This window comes from Oncorhynchus mykiss, chromosome 14, assembly GCF_013265735.2.
Source record: "Oncorhynchus mykiss isolate Arlee chromosome 14, USDA_OmykA_1.1, whole genome shotgun sequence".
Lineage (NCBI taxonomy): Eukaryota > Metazoa > Chordata > Actinopteri > Salmoniformes > Salmonidae > Oncorhynchus > Oncorhynchus mykiss.
In genome coordinates this window covers 33145958-33173271 of record NC_048578.1, presented here as the reverse complement: position 1 = coordinate 33173271, position 27314 = coordinate 33145958, and the positions used below count along the sequence as shown (strand labels likewise).

The following is a 27314-nucleotide window of genomic DNA, read 5'->3' as shown; positions in this document are numbered from 1 at the left end:
GTCTCATGGAAACACTCAGAGTCTTTTGGAAACACTCAGAGTCTCATGGAAACACTCAGAGTCTTTTGGAAACACTCAGAGTCATATGGAAACACTCAGAGTCTTATGGAAACACTCAGAGTCTCATGGAAACACTCAGAGTCTCATGGAAACACTCAGAGTCTTTTGGAAACACTCAGAGTCTTATGGAAACACTCAGAGTATTTTGGAAACACTCAGAGTCTTACGGAAACACTCAGAGTCTTATGGAAACACTCAGAGTCTTTTGGAAACACTCAGAGTCTTATGGAAACACTCAGAGTCATATGGAAACACTCAGAGTCTTTTGGAAACACTCAGAGTCTCATGGAAACACTCAGAGTCTCATGGAAACACTCAGAGTCTCATGGAAACACTCAGAGTCTTGTGGAAACACTAAGAGTCTCATGGAAACACTCAGAGTCTTATGGAAACACTCAGAGTCATACGGAAACACTCAGAGTCATACGGAAACACTCAGAGTCTTTTGGAAACACTCAGAGTCTTATGGAAACACTCAGAGTCTTTTGGAAACACTCAGAGTCTCATGGAAACACTCAGAGTCTTTTGGAAACACTCAGAGTCTTATGGAAACACTCCGAGTCTTATGGAAACACTCAGAGTCATATGGAAACACTCCGAGTCTTTTGGAAACACTCAGAGTCTCATGGAAACACTCAGAGTCTCATGGAAACACTCAGAGTCTTGTGGAAACACTAAGAGTCTCATGGAAACACTCAGAGTCTTATGGAAACACTCAGAGTCATACGGAAACACTCAGAGTCATACGGAAACACTCAGAGTCTTTTGGAAACACTCAGAGTCTTATGGAAACACTCCGAGTCTTTTGGAAACACTCAGAGTCTCATGGAAACACTCAGAGTCTTTTGGAAACACTCAGAGTCTTATGGAAACACTCCGAGTCTTATGGAAACACTCAGAGTCTTGTGGAAACACTCAGAGTCTCATGGAAACACTCAGAGTCTTGTGGAAACACTCAGAGTCTCATGGAAACACTCAGAGTCTTATGGAAACACTCAGAGTCTCATGGAAACACTCAGAGTCTTATGTTGGCTGGTAGTTGGATAAGGCATGTTTGAAATTCTTACTGCAGTTTAAACACATGACACACACACACACGCACACGCACAAACGCACACACACACACACACACACACACACACACACACACACACACACACACACACACACACACACACACACACACACACACACACACACACAGTCTGGCTCCAAGACAACAGGATAGGAAGTGACAGTGTTTCCTTAATGACACCTGCCACCCATGTCATACCTGTCTGTAATACTATCACTCACTACAACATTCACTGATACACACCTACCTACACCTGTGGCTCTCTGTCTAAGCATTGACGATTCATAGCACATCTGCTAAACAAGTGTTTGTGTGATTTCATCAAAGTAGAAGTGAATCCAACATTTTGATTCCATAGTGCCAGTGACACCAGTGGTGTGTGACTCTGTGCCAGTCTACCCTCAATAACGCTTTTGTTACATGAGGAGGTTTTTATACAAACGGATCTTCTTGTTTGATATCATACACTGCATGACAACAAGTATGTGGACACCTGCTCTTCTTAAAACCCACATTAATATGGAGTCGAACACCTCGTTGTTGCTGTAACAACCTCCACTCTTCTGGGAAGGCTTTCCACTAGATGTTGGAACATTGCTGCTATAACATATAACAACCTCCACTCTTCTGGGAAGGCTTTCCACTAGATGTTGGAACATTGCTGCTATAACAGCCTCCACTCTTCTGGGAAGGCTTTCCACTAGATGTTGGAACATTGCTGCTATAACAGCCTCCACCTCTTCTGGGAAGGCTTTCCACTAGATGTTGGAACATTGCTGCTATAACAGCCTCCACCTCTTCTGGGAAGGCTTTCCACTAGATGTTGGAACATTGCTGCTATAACAGCCTCCACTCTTCTGGGAAGGCTTTCCACTAGATGTTGGAACATTGCTGCTATAACAGCCTCCACTCTTCTGGGAAGGCTTTCCACTAGATGTTGGAACATTGATGCTATAACAACATCTACTCTTCTGGGAAGGCTTTCCACTAGATGTTGGAACATTGCTGCTGGAACTTGCTTCCTTTCAGACACAATATCAATTGTGAGGTCGGGCACTGATGTTGGGCGATTAGGCTTGGCTCGCAGTCGGCGTTCCAATTCCTCCCAAAGGGGGTTGATGGGGTTGAGGTCAGGGCTCAGTGCAGGCCAGTCAAGTTCTTCCACACCGATCTCGACAAACCATTTGTACATGGACCTCGCTTTGTGCACGGGGGCATTGTCATGCTGAAACAGTAAATGGCCTTCCCCAAACTGTTGCCACGAAGTTGGAAGCACAGAATCATCTAGAATGTCATTGTATGCTGTAGCGTTGAGATTTCTCTTCACTGGAACTAAGGGGCCTAGCCCGAACCATGAAAAACAGCCCCAGACCATTATTCCTCCTCCGCCAAACTTTACAGTTGGCACTATGCATTCGGGCAGGTAGTAATCTCCTGGCATCCACCAAACCGTTCTGTGAGCTTGTCATTCTGTGAGCTTGTGTGGTCTACCACCTCGCAGCTGAGCCGTTGTTGCTCCTTGAAGTTTCCACTTCACAATAACAGCACTTACAGTTGACTGGGGCAGCTCTAGCAGGGCAGAAATTTGACGAACTGACTTGTTGAAAAGGTGGCATCCTATGACGGTGCCACGTTGAAAGTCACTGAGCTCTTCAGTATGGCCATTCTACTGTCAATGTTCGTCCATGGAGATTGCATGGCTGTGTGCTCGATTTTATACCCCTGTCAGCAACGGGGGTGGCTGAAATAGCCAAATCCACTCATTTGAAGGGGTGTCCACATACTTTTGGATATCTAGTGTATCTTGTGAATATTTTTTTTTTAAATATATCTCAGGTGAGACACCTATCTAAAGTCATTTTTTGAGTTGTGTAAGGGATCTTTGTATTTAAAAAAAATCATTGTTTTTTGTTGTCCTACATGACTGTAAATAATGTAGTGTATTATAGCTCCTCTCTCCTCCTCTCTGTCTTGACAAACATGCTGTTTTGAATGTCTTGTGCTTCTCTGTGTCTCTCCTTGCTCTGCTAATAGGGGCACAAGGCAAAAAACAGGCCGAGGATTTATCGGATAACGATGGTGACGAAGACGAAGGTATTTCCCTTGGTGACCAAAAGATAGTGCATGGTTTATTCAGTTGTAGTGAATACATCATTATGGTCTTATTTGGTTGATTTCTGGTCTCATTTAGTTGATTTCTGGTCTCATTTGGTTGATTTCTGATCTTATTTGGTTGATTAATGGTCATGTTTGGTTGATTTATGGTCAAGCATTTTGGAAGCAATCAACCATCAACCAACTCATCATCATCATCATGCACTTCAGTTCTGCATCACGTTTAAACAAATTCTGCATAAAGTGTGTGTGTGTGTGTGTGTGTGTGTGTGTGTGTGTGTGTGTGTGTGTGTGTGTGCACGCGCGCGCGCGCGCAATTGTCTGCTGTACTTTTGTCAAGTGGAAGTATGTTCCATAGCCATAAAATATCATACCCTGCTGAAAGTATTGTTCAGACAGCCACAACAGTAAAGCGACTGGCATCTGTCTGAACCAGTGGAAAGTCCTCCTGTAGAGAGATTGATAGTGTTACAGGGGCAGTAGTGTAGCTGAACGTCCTCGGGTGTGGAAAAAGGCAGTAGTATTAGCTGTGATAATGACATGGTAGTGAAAGTTGCATGCACGCATGGACAAACCCACCCACACACACACACACACACACACACACACTATCAAACACACAGAAACACAGACACACAGAAACACAGACACACACACACACACAAACACACACACACACTGCCTTGCACACATTCAAACGAGCACACACACACACACACACACACACACACACACACACACACACACACACACACACTGCCTTGGACACATTCAAACGAGCACACACACACACACACACTATCAAACACACAGAAACACAGGCACACACACACACACACACTGCCTTGCACACATTCAAATGAGCACACGCACACACTCTCAAACACACAGAAACACAGACACACAGGCACACACACACACACACACATTCAAATGAGCAGACATACTCAAACACAAAGACACACATACAAACAAACACACACACTCAAACACTCAAACACACAGACAGAGAGAGAAAGAGAACGTGAGGGAGGAGAGAAAGAGAATGTGAGGGAGGGGAGAGAGAAAGAGAACGTGAGGGAGGAGAGAAAGAGAGAACATGAGGGAGGAGAGAAAGAGAACGTGAGGGAGGAGAGAAAGAGAACGTGAGGGAGGGGAGAGAGAAAGAGAACGTGAGGGAGGGGAGAAAGAGAAAGAGAACGTGAGGGAGGAGAGAAAGAGAACGTGAGGGAGGAGAGAAAGAGAACGTGAGGGAGGAGAGAAGGAGAACGTGAGGGAGGAGAGAAAGAGAGAACGTGAGGGAGGAGAGAAAGAGAATGTGAGGGAGGAGAGAAATAGAGAACGTGAGGGAGGAGAGAACGAGAACGTGAGGGAGGAGAGAAAGAGAACGTGAGGGATGACAGAATGAGAGAACGTGAGTGAGGGAGTTCTGGAGTTCTAGTGAAGATGATTAAGAAGGAGAGAGGGGGAACGAAGGAAGAGGAGAGAGAGAGAACGAAAACATTTGACGTTTCTGCTCAGCAGTCTCATCGTTAACTTTCCATATTCATCTTGGTATCTTCCCGGCTCAGGGTGGATCTTGAAGAGATCATTCACTATAGCGACAGAAACCGCTTCAGTCCCCAACTATAAACCAAACCCCTGTTGTTGTTGTTGATGATGTTGTTGTTATTGTTGTTCCTGCCTTGTGTTCCCAGGGTGAGGGCTTGAACAGATGATGCATAGCGGATGTTAGAGATCTGTGTAAAGCCCCTGCTTATATGGGGGGGGGGGGGGGGTAGGTGTATGTTTGTGTTAGGTGTATGTGTGTGGTAGGTGTGTGTGTGCGCGTGTGTGTGCGTGTTTGTGTGTGGGTGTGTGTGGGTGTGTGTGTGTGTGTGTACGCTTGCTTGTGTTTGCATTCACAGGCTATGTTTTCATTTTGTGTTGAGGTAGTGAATACATGACAAAGGTATATAGATCCTGCAGTGTTGAGGGAGACATTACATGATCCATCCTCAGATAACCCTATGCTGTCCTGAGTAGTACTGCTCACTACCGACACACTGTCCTGAGTACTACTGCTCACTACCGACACACTGTCCAGAGTAGTACTGCTCACTACCGACACACTGTCCTGAGTACTACTGCTCACTACCGACACACTGTCCTGAGTACTACTGCTCACTACTGACACACTGTCCTGAGTACTACTGCTCACTACCGACACACTGTCCTGAGTTGTACTGCTCACTACCGACACACTGTCCTGAGTAGTACTGCTCACTACCGACACACTGTCCTGAGTACTACTGCTCACTACTGACACACTGTCCTGAATACTACTGCTCACTACTGACACACTGTCCTGAGTACTACTGCTCACTACCGACACACTGTCCTGAGTAGTACTGCTCACTACTGACACACTGTCCTGAGTACTACTGCTCACTACCGACACACTGTCCTGAGTAGTACTGCTCACTACCGACACACTGTCCTGAGTACTACTGCTCACTACCGGCACACTGTCCTGAGTACTACTGCTCACTACTGACACACTGTCCTGAGTACTACTGCTCACTACCGACACACTGTCCTGAGTAGTACTGCTCACTACCGACACACTGTCCTGAGTAGTACTGCTCACTACCGACACACTGTCCTGAGGACTACTGCTCACTACTGACACACTGTCCTGAATACTACTGCTCACTACTGACACACTGTCCTGAGTACTACTGCTCACTACCGACACACTGTCCTGAGTAGTACTGCTCACTACTGACACACTGTCCTGAGTACTACTGCTCACTACTGACACACTGTCCTGAGGACTACTGCTCACTACTGACACACTGTCCTGAGTACTACTGCTCACTACAGACACACTGTCCTGAGTACTACTCCTCACTACCGACACACTGTCCTGAGTACTACTGCTCACTACTGACACACTGTCCTGAGTACTACTGCTCACTACCGACACACTGTCCTGAGTAGTACTGCTCACTACTGACACACTGTCCTGAGTACTACTGCTCACTACCGACACACTGTCCTGAGTACTACTGCTCACTACTGACACACTGTCCTGAGTAGTACTGCTCACTACTGACACAGTGTCCTGAGTACTACTGCTCACTACTGACACACTGTCCTGAGTACTACTGCTCACTACCGACACACTGTCCTGAGTACTACTGCTCACTACCGACACACTGTCCTGAGTAGTTCCGCTCACTACTGACACACTATCCTAAGTACTACTGCTCACTACTGACACACTGTCCTGAGTACTACTGCTCACTACCGACACACTGTCCTGAATACTACTGCTCACTACTGACACACTGTTTTGAGTACTACTGCTCACTACCGACACACTGTCCTGAGAACTACTGCTCACTACTGACACACTGTCCTGAGTAGTACCGCTCACTACTGACACACTGTCCTAAGTACTACTGCTCACTACTGACACACTGTCCTGAGTAGTACTGCTCACTACTGACACACTGCCCTGAGTACTACTGCTCACTACTGACACACTGTCCTGAGTACTACTGCTCACTACCGACACACTGTCCTGAGTACTACTGCTCACTACTGACACACTGTCCTGAGTACTACTGCTCACTACCGACACACTGTCCTGAGTACTACTGCTCACTACTGACAGACTGTCCTGAGTACTACTGCTCACTACTGACACACTGTCCTGAGAACTACTGCTCACTACTGACACACTGTCCTGAGTACTACTGCTCACTACCGACACACTGTCCTGAGTACTACTGCTCACTACTGACACACTGTCCTGAGTACTACTGCTCACTACTGACACACTGTCCTGAGTACTACTGCTCACTACTGACACACTGTCCTGAGTACTACTGCTCACTACCGACACACTGTCCTGAGTACTACCGCTCACTACTGACACACTGTCCTGAGTACTACTGCTCACTACTGACAGACTGTCCTGAGTACTACTGCTCACTACTGACACACTGTCCTGAGAACTATTGCTCACTACTGACACACTGTCCTGAGTACTACTGCTCACTACCGACACACTGTCCTGAGTACTACTGCTCACTACTGACACACTGTCCTGAGTACTACTGCTCACTACTGACACACTGTCCTGAGTACTACCGCTCACTACTGACACACTGTCCTGAGTACTACTGCTCACTACCGACACACTGTCCTGAGTACTACCGCTCACTACTGACACACTGTCCTGAGTACTACTGCTCACTACCGACACACTGTCCTGAGTACTACTGCTCACTACTGACACACTGTCCTGAGTACTACTGCTCACTACTGACACATTGTCCTGAGTACTACTGCTCACTACCGACACACTGTCCTGAGTACTACTGCTCACTACTGACACACTGTCCTGAGTAGTACCGCTCACTACTGACACACTGTCCTAAGTACTACTGCTCACTACTGACACACTGTCCTGAGTACTACTGCTCACTACCGACACACTGTCCTGAATACTACTGCTCACTACTGACACACTGTCCTGAGTACTACTGCTCACTACCGACACACTGTCATGAGTACTACTGCTCACTACTGACACACTGTCCTGAGTAGTACCGTTCACTACTAACACACTGTCCTAAGTACTACTGCTCACTACTGACACACTGTCCTGAGTAGTACTGCTCACTACCGACACACTGTCCTGAGTAGTACTGCTCACTACCGACACACTTTCCTGAGTACTACTACTCACTACTGACACACTGTCCTGAATACTACTGCTCACTACTGACACACTGTCCTGAGTACTACTGCTCACTACCGACACACTGTCCTGAGTAGTACTGCTCACTACTGACACACTGTCCTGAGTACTACTGTTCACTACTGACACACTGTCCTGAGGACTACTGCTCACTACTGACACACTGTCCTGAGTACTACTGCTCACTACAGACACACTGTCCTGAGTACTACTCCTCACTACCGACACACTGTCCTGAGTACTACTGCTCACTACTGACACACTGTCCTGAGTACTACTGCTCACTACCGACACACTGTCCTGAGTAGTACTGCTCACTACTGACACACTGTCCTGAGTACTACTGCTCACTACCGACACACTGTCCTGAGTACTACTGCTCACTACTGACACACTGTCCTGAGTAGTACTGCTCACTACTGACACAGTGTCCTGAGTACTACTGCTCACTACTGACACACTGTCCTGAGTACTACTGCTCACTACCGACACACTGTCCTGAGTACTACTGCTCACTACCGACACACTGTCCTGAGTACTACTGCTCACTACTGACACACTGTCCTGAGTACTACTGCTCACTACCGACACACTGTCCTGAGTACTACTGCTCACTACTGACACACTGTCCTGAGTACTACTGCTCACTACCGACACACTGTCCTGAGTACTACTGCTCACTACTGACAGACTGTCCTGAGTACTACTGCTCACTACTGACACACTGTCCTGAGAACTACTGCTCACTACTGACACACTGTCCTGAGTACTACTGCTCACTACCGACACACTGTCCTGAGTACTACTGCTCACTACTGACACACTGTCCTGAGTACTACTGCTCACTACTGACACACTGTCCTGAGTACTACCGCTCACTACTGACACACTGTCCTGAGTACTACTGCTCACTACCGACACACTGTCCTGAGTACTACCGCTCACTACTGACACACTGTCCTGAGAACTACTGCTCACTACTGACACACTGTCCTGAGTACTACTGCTCACTACTGACACACTGTCCTGAGAACTACTGCTCACTACTGACACACTGTCCTGAGTACTACTGCTCACTACCGACACACTGTCCTGAGTACTACTGCTCACTACTGACACACTGTCCTGAGTACTACTGCTCACTACCGACACACTGTCCTGAGTACTACTGCTCACTACTGACACACTGTCCTGAGTACTACTGCTCACTACTGACACACTGTCCTGAGTACTACCGCTCACTACTGACACACTGTCCTGAGTACTACTGCTCACTACCGACACACTGTCCTGAGTACTACCGCTCACTACTGACACACTGTCCTGAGTACTACTGCTCACTACCGACACACTGTCCTGAGTACTACTGCTCACTACTGACACACTGTCCTGAGTACTACTGCTCACTACTGACACATTGTCCTGAGTACTACTGCTCACTACCGACACACTGTCCTGAGTACTACTGCTCACTACTGACACACTGTCCTGAGTAGTACCGCTCACTACTGACACACTGTCCTAAGTACTACTGCTCACTACTGACACACTGTCCTGAGTACTACTGCTCACTACCGACACACTGTCCTGAATACTACTGCTCACTACTGACACACTGTCCTGAGTACTACTGCTCACTACCGACACACTGTCATGAGTACTACTGCTCACTACTGACACACTGTCCTGAGTAGTACCGTTCACTACTAACACACTGTCCTAAGTACTACTGCTCACTACTGACACACTGTCCTGAGTAGTACTGCTCACTACCGACACACTGTCCTGAGTAGTACTGCTCACTACCGACACACTTTCCTGAGTACTACTACTCACTACTGACACACTGTCCTGAATACTACTGCTCACTACTGACACACTGTCCTGAGTACTACTGCTCACTACCGACACACTGTCCTGAGTAGTACTGCTCACTACTGACACACTGTCCTGAGTACTACTGTTCACTACTGACACACTGTCCTGAGGACTACTGCTCACTACTGACACACTGTCCTGAGTACTACTGCTCACTACAGACACACTGTCCTGAGTACTACTCCTCACTACCGACACACTGTCCTGAGTACTACTGCTCACTACTGACACACTGTCCTGAGTACTACTGCTCACTACCGACACACTGTCCTGAGTAGTACTGCTCACTACTGACACACTGTCCTGAGTACTACTGCTCACTACCGACACACTGTCCTGAGTACTACTGCTCACTACTGACACACTGTCCTGAGTAGTACTGCTCACTACTGACACAGTGTCCTGAGTACTACTGCTCACTACTGACACACTGTCCTGAGTACTACTGCTCACTACCGACACACTGTCCTGAGTACTACTGCTCACTACCGACACACTGTCCTGAGTACTACTGCTCACTACTGACACACTGTCCTGAGTACTACTGCTCACTACTGACACACTGTCCTGAGTACTACCGCTCACTACTGACACACTGTCCTGAGTACTACTGCTCACTACCGACACACTGTCCTGAGTACTACCGCTCACTACTGACACACTGTCCTGAGTACTACTGCTCACTACTGACAGACTGTCCTGAGTACTACTGCTCACTACTGACACACTGTCCTGAGAACTACTGCTCACTACTGACACACTGTCCTGAGTACTACTGCTCACTACCGACACACTGTCCTGAGTACTACTGCTCACTACTGACACACTGTCCTGAGTACTACTGCTCACTACTGACACACTGTCCTGAGTACTACCGCTCACTACTGACACACTGTCCTGAGTACTACTGCTCACTACCGACACACTGTCCTGAGTACTACCGCTCACTACTGACACACTGTCCTGAGTACTACTGCTCACTACCGACACACTGTCCTGAGTACTACTGCTCACTACTGACACACTGTCCTGAGTACTACTGCTCACTACTGACACATTGTCCTGAGTACTACTGCTCACTACCGACACACTGTCCTGAGTACTACTGCTCACTACTGACACACTGTCCTGAGTAATACCGCTCACTACTGACACACTGTCCTAAGTACTACTGCTCACTACTGACACACTGTCCTGAGTACTACTGCTCACTACCGACACACTGTCCTGAATACTACTGCTCACTACTGACACACTGTCCTGAGTACTACTGCTCACTACCGACACACTGTCATGAGTACTACTGCTCACTACTGACACACTGTCCTGAGTAGTACCGTTCACTACTAACACACTGTCCTAAGTACTACTGCTCACTACTGACACACTGTCCTGAGTAGTACTGCTCACTACCGACACACTGTCCTGAGTAGTACTGCTCACTACCGACACACTTTCCTGAGTACTACTACTCACTACTGACACACTGTCCTGAATACTACTGCTCACTACTGACACACTGTCCTGAGTACTACTGCTCACTACCGACACACTGTCCTGAGTAGTACTGCTCACTACTGACACACTGTCCTGAGTACTACTGTTCACTACTGACACACTGTCCTGAGGACTACTGCTCACTACTGACACACTGTCCTGAGTACTACTGCTCACTACAGACACACTGTCCTGAGTACTACTCCTCACTACCGACACACTGTCCTGAGTACTACTGCTCACTACTGACACACTGTCCTGAGTACTACTGCTCACTACCGACACACTGTCCTGAGTAGTACTGCTCACTACTGACACACTGTCCTGAGTACTACTGCTCACTACCGACACACTGTCCTGAGTACTACTGCTCACTACTGACACACTGTCCTGAGTAGTACTGCTCACTACTGACACAGTGTCCTGAGTACTACTGCTCACTACTGACACACTGTCCTGAGTACTACTGCTCACTACCGACACACTGTCCTGAGTACTACTGCTCACTACCGACACACTGTCCTGAGTACTACTGCTCACTACTGACACACTGTCCTGAGTACTACTGCTCACTACCGACACACTGTCCTGAGTACTACTGCTCACTACTGACACACTGTCCTGAGTACTACTGCTCACTACCGACACACTGTCCTGAGTACTACTGCTCACTAATGACAGACTGTCCTGAGTACTACTGCTCACTACTGACACACTGTCCTGAGAACTACTGCTCACTACTGACACACTGTCCTGAGTACTACTGCTCACTACCGACACACTGTCCTGAGTACTACTGCTCACTACTGACACACTGTCCTGAGTACTACTGCTCACTACTGACACACTGTCCTGAGTACTACCGCTCACTACTGACACACTGTCCTGAGTACTACTGCTCACTACCGACACACTGTCCTGAGTACTACCGCTCACTACTGACACACTGTCCTGAGTACTACTGCTCACTACTGACAGACTGTCCTGAGTACTACTGCTCACTACTGACACACTGTCCTGAGAACTACTGCTCACTACTGACACACTGTCCTGAGTACTACTGCTCACTACCGACACACTGTCCTGAGTACTACTGCTTACTACTGACACACTGTCCTGAGTACTACTGCTCACTACTGACACACTGTCCTGAGTACTACCGCTCACTACTGACACACTGTCCTGAGTACTACTGCTCACTACCGACACACTGTCCTGAGTACTACCGCTCACTACTGACACACTGTCCTGAGTACTACTGCTCACTACCGACACACTGTCCTGAGGACTACTGCTCACTACTGACACACTGTCCTGAGTACTACTGCTCACTACTGACACATTGTCCTGAGTACTACTGCTCACTACCGACACACTGTCCTGAGTACTACTGCTCACTACTGACACACTGTCCTGAGTAGTACCGCTCACTACTGACACACTGTCCTAAGTACTACTGCTCACTACTGACACACTGTCCTGAGTACTACTGCTCACTACCGACACACTGTCCTGAATACTACTGCTCACTACTGACACACTGTCCTGAGTACTACTGCTCACTACCGACACACTGTCATGAGTACTACTGCTCACTACTGACACACTGTCCTGAGTAGTACCGTTCACTACTAACACACTGTCCTAAGTACTACTGCTCACTACTGACACACTGTCCTGAGTAGTACTGCTCACTACCGACACACTGTCCTGAGTAGTACTGCTCACTACCGACACACTTTCCTGAGTACTACTTCTCACTACTGACACACTGTCCTGAATACTACTGCTCACTACTGACACACTGTCCTGAGTACTACTGCTCACTACCGACACACTGTCCTGAGTAGTACTGCTCACTACTGACACACTGTCCTGAGTACTACTGTTCACTACTGACACACTGTCCTGAGGACTACTGCTCACTACTGACACACTGTCCTGAGTACTACTGCTCACTACAGACACACTGTCCTGAGTACTACTCCTCACTACCGACACACTGTCCTGAGTACTACTGCTCACTACTGACACACTGTCCTGAGTACTACTGCTCACTACCGACACACTGTCCTGAGTAGTACTGCTCACTACTGACACACTGTCCTGAGTACTGCTGCTCACTACCGACACACTGTCCTGAGTACTACTGCTCACTACTGACACACTGTCCTGAGTAGTACTGCTCACTACTGACACAGTGTCCTGAGTACTACTGCTCACTACTGACACACTGTCCTGAGTACTACTGCTCACTACCGACACACTGTCCTGAGTACTACTGCTCACTACCGACACACTGTCCTGAGTACTACTGCTCACTACTGACACACTGTCCTGAGTAGTACCGCTCACTACTGACACACTATCCTAAGTACTACTGCTCACTACTGACACACTGTCCTGAGTACTACTGCTCACTACCGACACACTGTCCTGAGTACTACTGCTCACTACTGACACACTGTCCTGAGTAGTACCGCTCACTACTGACACACTGTCCTAAGTACTACTGCTCACTACTGACACACTGTCCTGAGTAGTACTGCTCACTACTGACACACTGCCCTGAGTACTACTGCTCACTACTGACACACTGTCCTGAGTACTACTGCTCACTACTGACACACTGTCCTGAGTACTACTGCTCACTACTGACACACTGTCCTGAGTACTACTGCTCACTACCGACACACTGTCCTGAGTAGTACTGCTCACTACTGACACACTGTCCTGAGTACTACTGCTCACTACTGACACACTGTCCTGAGGACTACTGCTCACTACTGACACACTGTCCTGAGTACTACTGCTCACTACAGACACACTGTCCTGAGTACTACTCCTCACTACCGACACACTGTCCTGAGTACTACTGCTCACTACTGACACACTGTCCTGAGTACTACTGCTCACTACCGACACACTGTCCTGAGTAGTACTGCTCACTACTGACACACTGTCCTGAGTACTACTGCTCACTACCGACACACTGTCCTGAGTACTACTGCTCACTACTGACACACTGTCCTGAGTAGTACTGCTCACTACTGACACAGTGTCCTGAGTACTACTGCTCACTACTGACACACTGTCCTGAGTACTACTGCTCACTACCGACACACTGTCCTGAGTACTACTGCTCACTACCGACACACTGTCCTGAGTACTACTGCTCACTACTGACACACTGTCCTGAGTAGTACCGCTCACTACTGACACACTATCCTAAGTACTACTGCTCACTACTGACACACTGTCCTGAGTACTACTGCTCACTACCGACACACTGTCCTGAATACTACTGCTCACTACTGACACACTGTTTTGAGTACTACTGCTCACTACCGACACACTGTCCTGAGTACTACTGCTCACTACTGACACACTGTCCTGAGTAGTACCGCTCACTACTGACACACTGTCCTAAGTACTACTGCTCACTACTGACACACTGTCCTGAGTAGTACTGCTCACTACTGACACACTGCCCTGAGTACTACTGCTCACTACTGACACACTGTCCTGAGTACTACTGCTCACTACTGACACACTGTCCTGAGTACTACTGCTCACTACTGACACACTGTCCTGAGTACTACTGCTCACTACCGACACACTGTCCTGAGTACTACTGCTCACTACTGACAGACTGTCCTGAGTACTACTGCTCACTACTGACACACTGTCCTGAGAACTACTGCTCACTACTGACACACTGTCCTGAGTACTACTGCTCACTACCGACACACTGTCCTGAGTACTACTGCTCACTACTGACACACTGTCCTGAGTACTACTGCTCACTACTGACACACTGTCCTGAGTACTACCGCTCACTACTGACACACTGTCCTGAGTACTACTGCTCACTACCGACACACTGTCCTGAGTACTACCGCTCACTACTGACACACTGTCCTGAGTACTACTGCTCACTACCGACACACTGTCCTGAGTACTACTGCTCACTATTGACACACTGTCCTGAGTACTACTGCTCACTACTGACACATTGTCCTGAGTACTACTGCTCACTACCGACACACTGTCCTGAGTACTACTGCTCACTACTGACACACTGTCCTGAGTAGTACCGCTCACTACTGACACACTGTCCTAAGTACTACTGCTCACTACTGACACACTGTCCTGAGTACTACTGCTCACTACCGACACACTGTCCTGAATACTACTGCTCACTACTGACACACTGTCCTGAGTACTACTGCTCACTACCGACACACTGTCCTGAGTACTACTGCTCACTACTGACACACTGTCCTGAGTAGTACCGTTCACTACTAACACACTGTCCTAAGTACTACTGCTCACTACTGACACACTGTCCTGAGTAGTACTGCTCACTACTGACACACTGTCCTGAGTACTACTGCTCACTACTGACACACTGTCCTGAGTACTACTGCTCACTACTGACACACTGTCCTGAGTACTACTGCTCACTACTGACACACTGTCCTGAGTACTACTGTTCACTACCGACACACTGTCCTGAGTACTACTGCACACTACTGACAGACTGTCCTGAGTACTACTGCTCACTACTGACACACTGTCCTGAGTACTACTGCTCACTACCGACACACTGTCCTGAGTAGTACTGCTCACTACCGACACACTGTCCTGATTGCTACTGCTCACTACCGACACACTGTCCTGAGTACTACTGCTCATGACCGACACACTGTCCTGAGTAGTACTGCTCACTACTGACACACTGTCCTGAGTAGTACTGCTCACTACCGACACACTGTCCTGAGTAGTACTGCTCACTACTGACACACTGTCCTGAGTAGTACTGCTCACTACTGACACACTGTCCTGAGTAGTAATGCTCACTACCGACACATTGTCCCGAGTACTACTTCTCACTACTGACGCACTGTCCTGAGTACTACTGCTCACTACTGACACACTGTCCTGAGTACTACTGCTCACTACTGACACACTGTCCTGAGTAGTACTGCTCACTACTGACACACTGTCCTGAGTAGTACCGCTCACTACTGACACACTGTCCTAAGTACTACTGCTCACTACTGACACACTGTCCTGAGTAGTACTGCTCACTACTGACACACTGTCCTGAGTACTACTGCTCACTACTGACACACTGTCCTGAGTACTACTGCTCACTACTGACACACTGTCCTGAGTACTACTGCTCACTACTGACACACTGTCCTGAGTACTACTGCTCACTACTGACACACTGTCCTGAGTACTACTGCTCACTACTGACACACTATACTGAGTACTACTGCTCACTACTGACACACTGTGCTGAGTACTACTGCTCACTACCGACACACTGTCCTGAGTACTACTGCACACTACTGACAGACTGTCCTGAGTACTACTGCTCACTACTGACACACTGTCCTGAGTAGTACCGCTCACTACTGACACACTGTCCTGAGTACTACTGCTCACTACCGACACACTGTCCTGAGTAGTACTGCTCACTACCGGCACACTGTCCTGAGTGCTACTGCTCACTATCGACACACTGTCCTGAGTACTACTGCTCATGACCGACACACTGTCCTGAGTAGTACTGCTCACTACTGACACACTGTCCTGAGTAGTACTGCTCACTACCGACACACTGTCCTGAGTAGTACTGCTCACTACTGACACACTGTCCTGAGTAGTACTGCTCACTACTGACACACTGTCCTGAGAAGTACTGCTCACTACTGACACACTGTCCTGAGTACTACTGCTCACTACCGACACACTGTCCCGAGTATTACTGCTCACTACTGACGCACTGTCCTGAGTACTACTGCTCACTACTGACACACTGTCCTGAGTAGTACCGCTCACTACTGACACACTGTCCTAAGTACTACTGCTCACTACTGACACACTGTCCTGAGTAGTACTGCTCAATTCTGACACACTGCCCTGAGTACTACTGCTCACTACTGACACACTGTCCTGAGTACTACTGCTCACTACTGACACACTGTCCTGAGTACTACTGCTCACTACTGACACACTGTCCTGAGTACTACTGCTCACTACCGACACACTGTCCTGAGTACTACTGCTCACTACTGACAGACTGTCCTGAGTACTACTGCTCACTACTGACACACTGTCCTGAGAACTACTGCTCACTACTGACACACTGTCCTGAGTACTACTGCTCACTACCGACACACTGTCCTGAGTACTACTGCTCACTACTGACACACTGTCCTGAGTTCTACTGCTCACTACTGACACACTGTCCTGAGTGCTACTGCTCACTACCGACACACTGTCCTGAGTAGTACTGCTCGCCACCGACACACTGTCCTGAGTGCTACTGCTCACTACCGACACACTGTCCTGAGTACTACTGCTCATGACCGACACACTGTCCTGAGTAGTACTGCTCACTACTGACACACTGTCCTGAGTACTACTGCTCACTACTGACACACTGTCCTGAGTACTACTGCTCACTACCGACACACTGTCCTGAGTACTACTGCTCACTACTGACACACTGTCCTGAGTACTACCGCTCACTACTGACACACTGTCCTAAGTACTACTGCTCACTACTGACACACTGTCCTGAGTACTACTGCTCACTACCGACACACTGTCCTGAATACTACTGCTCACTACTGGCACACTGTCCTGAGTACTACTGCTCACTACCGACACACTGTCCTGAGTACTACTGCTCACTACTGACACACTGTCCTGAGTAGTACCGTTCACTACTAACACACTGTCCTAAGTACTACTGCTCACTACTGACACACTGTCCTGAGTAGTACTGCTCACTACTGACACACTGTCCTGAGTACTACTGCTCACTACCGACACACTGTCCTGAGTAGTACTGCTCACTACCGACACACTGTCCTGAGTACTACTGCTCATGACCGACACACTGTCCTGAGTAGTACTGCTCACTACTGACACACTGTCCTGAGTAGTACTGCTCACTACCGACACACTGTCCTGAGTAGTACTGCTCACTACTCACACACTGTCCTGAGTAGTACTGCTCACTACTGACACACTGTCCTGAGTAGTAATGCTCACTACCGACACACTGTCCCGAGTACTACTTCTCACTACTGACGCACTGTCCTGAGTACTACTGCTCACTACTGACACACTGTCCTGAGTACTACTGCTCACTACTGACACACTGTCCTGAGTACTACTGCTCACTACTGACACACTGTCCTGAGTAGTACTGCTCACTACTGACACACTGTCCTGAGTAGTACCGCTCACTACTGACACACTGTCCTAAGTACTACTGCTCACTACTGACACACTGTCCTGAGTAGTACTGCTCACTACTGACACACTGTCCTGAGTACTACTGCTCACTACTGACACACTGTCCTGAGTACTACTGCTCACTACTGACACACTGTCCTGAGTACTACTGCTCACTACTGACACACTGTCCTGAGTACTACTGCTCACTACCGACACACTGTCCTGAGTACTACTGCACACTACTGACAGACTGTCCTGAGTACTACTGCTCACTACTGACACACTGTTCTGAGTAGTACCGCTCACTACTGACACACTGTCCTGAGTACTACTGCTCACTACCGACACACTGTCCTGAGTAGTACTGCTCACTACCGACACACTGTCCTGAGTGCTACTGCTCACTACCGACACACTGTCCTGAGTACTACTGCTCATGACCGACACACTGTCCTGAGTAGTACTGCTCACTACTGACACACTGTCCTGAGTAGTACTGCTCACTACCGACACACTGTCCTGAGTAGTACTGCTCACTACTGACACACTGTCCTGAGTAGTACTGCTCACTACTGACACACTGTCCTGAGTAGTACTGCTCACTACTGACACACTGTCCTGAGTACTACTGCTCACTACCGACACACTGTCCCGAGTACTACTGCTCACTACTGACGCACTGTCCTGAGTACTACTGCTCACTACTGACACACTGTCCTGAGTACTACTGCTCACTACTGACACACTGTCCTGAGTAGTACTGCTCACTACCGACACACTGTCCTGAGTAGTACTGCTCACTACTGACACTCTGTCCTGAGTACTACTGCTCACTACTGACAAACTGTACTGAGTACTACTGCTCACTACTGACACACTCGTCCTGAGTAGCACTGCTCACTACCGACACACTGTCCGGAGTACTACTGCTCACTACTGACACACTGTCCTGAGTAGTACTGCTCACTACTCACACACTGTCCTGAGTAGTACTGCTCACTACCGACACACTGTCCTGAGTAGTACTGCTCACTACTGACACACTGTCCTGAGTTGTACTGCTCACTACCGACACACTGTCCTGAGTACTACTGCTCACTACTCCCCCCTACACACACACAAAAACCAAGATAGTCAGACCATAGATAGACTGAGTGTGATTTGGCTTCAGATGCAAAATGTGACGTGTCTATTCTTTATCGAGCTAAACTAATGCTATTTAATCCACATCACCTTTGAGGCAGCAAGAATAAACAACCCAGTGAGAGGGAGCTGGATCTCTGCTGCACCACGGTGTGTGTTTGTGTGTGTGTGTGTGTGTGTGTGTGTGTGTGTGTGTGTGTGTGTGTGTGTGTGTATGTGTGTGTGTGTGTGTGTGTGTGTGTGTATGTGTGTGTGTGTGTGTGTGTGTGTGTGTGTGTATGTGTGTGTGTGTGTGTGTGTGTGTGTATGTGTGTGTGTGTGTGTGTGTGTGTGTGTGTGTGTGTGTGTGTGTGTGTGTGACAGAGCTGCCTATCAGTAGCTAAACATGATTCAGAGGATGGCTCTTTGTTCATGGTCAATATGTCTTCATTGATGTGAGACGGACCTGGAACTGGACAGGCTATCTCAACAGGGCTTGTTATATCCTCTCACTCCTTTAGGTCTCAGCCAGGCTATCTCAACAGGGCTTGCTGTAGCTCTGAGTGGTCCTGGAGAGATACTGTCCGTGTAGGCTTTTGTTACAGCTCCGCAATCACACATCTCATTCAACTAAAGATCCAGACTGAAGATCTTGATCAGTTGATCATGTGATAGCTGTGTTAGTGATGGGCAGGAACAGAAGCCTGCACACCCCAGTAACTCTCCTCTGGGACTGGAGCTAGCTGAGGAACCCTAGAACACCCTTTCATATAGCCTGAAAGTGTGTGCTCTACTCTCCACCCGTCTCGACCCTCCTGCTGCAGATTGATCCAGGGCCAAGATACAGTAGAGTTCAATAATTTACCCCCCTAGCTAACAATCAGATATATTTTACAGGCCTGTTATTGAACTGTAAAACAGTGTGTCTCTCAATCACCTCTACCTGGTGCTGGAAGATCAAGGTTATGTAAATGCAGTGGTGGATAGATTTCTGGTGTTGGTGTTACATCTCTGAGGTGGAACATGGCAAGTGGAGGTGATGTATTGTGCCTGGTGTTGGTGTTACATCTCTGAGGTGGAACATGGCAAGTGGAGGTGATGTATTGTGCCTGGTGTTGGTGTTACATCTCTGAGGTGGAACATGGCAAGTGGAGGTGATGTATTGTGCCTGGTGTTGGTGTTACATCTCTGAGGTGGAACATGGCAAGTGGAGGTGATGTATTGTGCCTGGTGTTGGTGTTACATCTCTGAGGTGGAACATGGCAAGTGGAGGTGATGTATTGTGCCTGGTGTTGGTGTTACATCTCTGAGGTGGAACATGGCAAGTGGAGGTGATGTATTGTGCCTGGTGTTGAGAGAGACAGACTGGGTCCCTCTTTCTCTCTCTCTCTCTGTCTCTCTGTGTCTCTCTCTCTCTCTACCTCTCTCTGTGTCTCTCTCTGTCTCTCTGTCTCTCTGTCTCTCTGTCTCTCTCTACCTCTCTCTCTGTCTCTTTGTGTCTCTCTCTGTCTCTCTGCCTCTCTCTCTGTCTCTCTGCCTCTCTCTCTGTCTCTCTGTCTGCCTCTCTCTCTGCCTCTCTCTCTGCCTCTCTCTCTGTCTCTCTGTCTCTCTCTCTGTCTCTCTGTCTGCCTCTCTCTCTGCCTCTCTCTCTGTCTCTCTCTCTGTCAATTCAATTCAATTCAAGGGCTTTATTGGCATGGGAAACATGTGTTAACATTGCCAAAGCAAGTGAGGTAGATAATATATAAAGTGAAATAAACAATAAAAAATTAACAGTAAACATTACACATACAGAACTTTCAAAACAATAAAGACATTACAAATGTCATATTATATATATACAGTGTTTTAACAATGTACAAATGGTTAAAGGACTGTCTCTCTTTCTCTGTATCTCTCTCTGTCTCTGCCTCTCTCTCTGTCTCTGCCTCTCTCTCTGTCTCTGTCTCTCTCTCTGTTTCTGCCTCTCTCTCTCTGTGTCTCTCTCTGTGTCTCTCTCTGTGTCTCTCTCTGCCTCTGCCTCTGCCTCTCTCTCTCTCTCTCTCTCTCCCCCCCCCCCCCCCCCTCCACACACACACACACACACACACACACACACACACTGCTGAGGTTGAGGAATGAATGTGTGTGTTACTGACTTGGCTTGGATTGCCAAATGCTTGGAGCTCTAATCAGGGAGTAGGGAGCACACACACACACACACAGAGAGACCACCCCCACCCCTCCTACACGCAACACAACACACACACTTCAACAATCGTACACAATCATACACAAACACACCCTCTCCATCTCCCCAGCCTAGCTGGGCCAGAGATCTGAGCTCCACCTGTGTTGGGATTAACATTAATTCCACCATCCAGCCATCACTGCATCCCTTCTCCAACACAGCCAGCCACACACACACACACACACACACACACACACACATGGCCTCCCCTCCCTGCACCAACAATATCCCATTCTCTCTGATGTCTTAGAGAAGAGGAATTATGCCTCTTGAAGCCCAGATATTTTTGGAACGGTACTGTTTAGCCCCTTTCCAAGATTAGGATCACAGCTGTAATGGCTGATCTGTTACTGAGTAAGAAAGGCTGATGCTGTTTCTGCTTTCCTTTTACAGCCTTCAATGGCGTAGTATTAACGGGAACGTGAAACCATGCTAATGCTGATGTTTCATCTAAAGAATGGACCATAACATGTACGAGGGGAGGCATGCAGTGAACTGTTTTTTTATAATACATCACTGTGATTATTTTACCGTGGAACACCGACGTGTAACATAAGACTAACCCATCTGGGTCTTCAACCCCACTCCTAAGAGGCTAGCCTTTAGCTCAGGGGGCTAACAACTGTCCTCGGGGTCTGAGTGTGAAAGACAGAACCTCAGCAGTAGACTGTAATGTATAGAGATCTAGCTGAACTACTGTTTACAGGGCTGAGAGAATGGTCTGGGTTGTAGACTGGGAGTAGGGTCTGGGTTATAGACTGAGAGGAGGGTCTGGGTTGTAGACTGGGAGGAGGGTCTGGGTTACAGACTGGGAGGAGGGTCTGGGTTATACACTGAGAGGAGGGTCTGGGTTACAGACTGGGAGGAGGGTCCTGGTTGTAGACTGGGAGGAGGGTCCTGTTTGTAGACTGGGAGGAGGGTCTGGGTTACAGACTGGGAGGAGGGTCTGGGTTATACACTGAGAGGAGGGTCTGGGTTACAGACTGGGAGGAGGGTCCTGGTTGTAGACTGGGAGGAGCGTCCTGGTTGTAGACTGGGAGGAGGGTCCTGTTTGTAGACTGGGAGGAGGGTCTGGGTTATTGACTGAGAGGGGAGTCTGTGTTGTAGACTGAGCGGGGAGTCTGGGTTATAGACTGAGAGGGGAGTCTGGGTTATACACTGAGAGGGGAGTCTGGGTTATAGACTGAGAGGGGAGTCTAGGTTATAGACTGAGAGTTATATAGTTATTTTCTTCCTTTGTCCCTTTTTCTCTCTCTCTCTGCTTTCTCCCACTCTCTCGATTGAGCCCTCCCTCCCTCCGTCCCCCTCCCTCTCTCTCCTGCTGCCCTATCCCTTCCAGGGGCCTGGCTTCACAGAGAACATCAAAGCCTGTGTCTGTGGCGTTAGCTACACCATCTTTAATGCATAAACACACCGGCTGGGATTCTGGGGTGGAGGATAGCACCTTCTCCCCCTCTCACAAAGGTCATTCAAACCATCCAGTTTCCAGTTGAGATGTCAAGATCGGGGGAATAGGCGTGCAGAGACTTCACACACACCCATCGAAACACACACGCACACCCATCAAAACACACACACACACCCATCGAAACACACACACACACCCATCGAAACACACACACACACCCATCGAAACACACACACACACCCATCGAAACACACACACACACCCATCGAAACACCCATCGAAACACACACACACACCCATCGAAACACACACACACACCCATCGAAACACACACTATACTGAATTCCTTACAGATTTATTGCATAGTCACTTTAGAATTTAAAATGAATTATAAAATGGACAGATAATGCATCTGTTACGCAAAATATCAAATAGCAGCACTGTTGAAAGTTCTGACATGTTGAAAAGTCCTCTGAAGTATCAAGGTGCTCCTCTTTCTCCATCTCTCCTCATCTCTCCATCCATCTCTCCACCATCTGTCTTCTCCTCCATCTCCCTTCTCCACTCTCTCTCTCATCTCGCCTCCATCTCTCCCTCTATCTCTTCTCCCCTCCATCTCTCCCTCTCTCTCATCTCCCCTCCATCTCTCCCTCTCTCTCTTCTCCCCTCCATCTCTCCCTCTATCTCTCATCTCCCCTCCATCTCTCCCTCTATCTCTCATCTCCCCTCCATATCTCCCTCTATCTCTCCTCTCCCCATCTCTCCCTCTCTCTCATCTCCCCTCCATCTCTCCCTCTCTCTCTTCTCCCCTCCATATCTCCTTCTATCTCTCCTCTCCCCATCTCTCCTCTCTCTCCTCTCCCCTCCATCTCTCCTCTCCCCATCTCTCCTCTCTCAATCTCTCCCTCCATCTCTCCATCTCTTCCTCTATCTCTCATCTCCCCTCCATCTCTCCCTCTCTCTCTTCTCCCCTCCACATCTCCCTATATCTCTCCTCTCCCCATCTTTCCTCTCTCAATCTCTCCCTCCATCTCTCCCTCCCTCTCTCCATTTCTCCCTCCGTCTCTCCCTCCATCTCTCCTCTCCTTCTATCTCTCTTCTCCATCTCTCCTCTCACTTCATCTCTCCCTCCATCTCTCCATCTCTCCCTCCATCTCTCCTCTCCCTCCATCTCTCTTCTACATCTTTCCCTCCATCTCTCCTCTCCCTTCATCTCTCCTTCCATCTCTCTTCTCCATCTTTCCCTCCCTCTCTCCTCTCCCTCCATCTCTCCTCTCCCTTCATCTCTCACTCCATCTCTCCTCTTCCCCATCTCTCCTTTCCTGGTGATGTGTACTGGAGCTCTGAGGAGCTCAAGCTTAAAATAGCTACCGCCGTGCAACAGACGTTTTTCAATACTATTTTCACCGTCCAAAATAACAGTGACTGTGTGATCCTCTGTAGTATAGAACCAAGGTCTGTCCATGGCCATACAGAGATAGAACCAAGGTCTGTCCATGGCCATACAGAGATAGAACCAAGGTCTGTCCATGGCCATACAGAGATAGAACCAAGGTCTGTCCATGGCCTTAGAGATAGAACCAAGGTCTGTCCATGGCCATACAGAGATAGAGCCAAGGTCTGTCCATCGCCATACAGAGATAGAACCAAAGTCTGTCCATGGCCTTAGAGATAGAACCAAGGCCTTAGAGATAGAACCAAGGTCTGTCCATGGCCTTAGAGATAGAACCAAGGTCTGTCCATGGCCTTAGAGATAGAACCAAGGTCTGTCCATGGCCTTAGAACCAAGGTCTGTCCATGGCATAAAAGATAGAACCAAGGTCTGTCCATGGCCTTAGAACCAAGGTCTGTCCATGGCCTTAGAGATAGAACCAAGGTCTGTCCATGGCCTTAGAACCAAGGTCTGTCCATGATCTTAGAGATAGAACCAAGGTCTGTCCATGGCCTTAGAACCAAGGTCTCTCCATGGCCATACAGAGATAGAACCAAGGTCTGTCCATGGCCTTAGAACCAAGGTCTGTCCATGGCCATACAGAGATAGAACCAAGGTCTGTCCATGGCCATACAGAGATAGAACCAAGGTCTGTCCATGGCCATACAGAGATAGAACCAAGGTCTGTCCATGGCCTTAGAGATAGAACCAAGGTCTGTCCATGGCCTTAGAGATAGAACCAAGGTCTGTCCATGGCCTTAGAACCAAGGTCTGTCCATGGCCATACAGAGATAGAACCAAGGTCTGTCCATGGCCTTAGAACCAAGGTCTGTCCATGGCCATACAGAGATAGTCATTAGTTGAAGATGTGGTTGTTGAGGATGGGGATGGAGTAAGGTTTTCAATTCGTTAATGGAATGTCAACTCACTTCCTGAATTAAACCGAATTGACCCCATCAACCCTTTTTCATACATATAGTGTTTGGCATTCCAGAAGTCAACCAGAAGTCAAAGTAACAGAGTTGACATAGCAGGTGTATTGAAGTCAGAAGTCAAAGTAACAGAGTTGACATAGCAGGTGTATTGATGTGTAAGTCAGTCTGACCCATAAAGACATGTACAGTAATATGTCCCAGTACACCAGGCCACTATCATGCCACGTCCCCACCTTCACTACTACAACACTGATGCATACTGACTGACACACTGAGGAATGTCCACAACCTACAACACTGATCCATACTGACTGACACACTGAGGAATGCCCACAGCCTACAACACTGATCCATACTGACTGACACACTGAGGAATGTCCACAGCCTACAACACTGATCCATACTGACTGATACACTGAGGAATGTCCACAGCCTACAACACTGATCCATACTGACTGACACACTGAGGAATGTCCACAGCCTACAACACTGATCCATACTGACTGATACACTGAGGAATGTCCACAGCCTACAACACTGATCCATACTGACTGACACACTGAGGAATGTCCACAGTCTACAACACTGATCCATACTGACTGACACACTGAGGAATGTCCACAACCTACAACACTGATCCATACTGACTGACACACTGAGGAATGTCCACAGCCTACAACACTGATCCATACTGACTGACACACTGAGGAATGTCCACAGCCTACAACACTGATCCATACTGACTGACACACTGAGGAATGTCCACAACCTACAACACTGATCCATACTGACTGATACACTGAGGAATGTCCACAGCCTACAACACTGATCCATACTGACTGACACACTGAGGAATGTCCACAGCCTACAACACTGATCCATACTGACTGATACACTGAGGAATGCCCACAGCCTACAACACTGATCCATACTGACTGATACACTGAGGAATGTCCACAGCCTACAACACTGATTCATACTGACTGATACACTGAGGAATGCCCACAGCCTACAACACTGATCCATACTGACTGACACACTGAGGAATGTCCACAACCTACAACACTGATCCATACTGACTGATACACTGAGGAATGTCCACAGCCTACAACACTGATCCATACTGACTGATACACTGAGGAATGCCCACAGCCTACAACACTGATCCATACTGACTGACACACTGAGGAATGTCCACAACCTACAACACTTATCCATACTGACTGACACACTGAGGAATGCCCACAGCCTACAACACTGATCCATACTGACTGACACACTGAGGAATGTCCACAGCCTACAACACTGATCCATACTGACTGACACACTGAGGAATGTCCACAGCCTACAACACTGATCCATACTGACTGATACACTGAGGAATGTCCACAACCTACAACACTGATCCATACTGACTGACACACTGAGGAATGTCCACAGCCTACAACACTGATCCATACTGACTGACACACTGAGGAATGTCCACAGCCTACAACACTGATCCATACTGACTGATACACTGAGGAATGTCCACAGCCTACAACAC

At 48.1% G+C, this 27314-nt stretch overlaps 1 protein-coding gene across 3 annotated transcripts in view; it reads left to right on the top strand.

The window, feature by feature from the left end:
* Nucleotides 1–27314, top strand: part of LOC110515721 (neuroligin-3) — a 450353-nt gene that overhangs the window by 168049 nt on the left and 254990 nt on the right. The window contains exon 4 of one of the 3 annotated variants that reach the window (XM_036943365.1): nucleotides 3170–3229. The exons of the other annotated variants lie outside the window; for them this stretch is intronic. Within the exon in view, the coding sequence (XP_036799260.1) occupies nucleotides 3170–3229 (60 nt within the window). The remainder of the gene's footprint in view (nucleotides 1–3169; nucleotides 3230–27314) is intronic. 3 annotated transcript variants of the gene reach the window in all.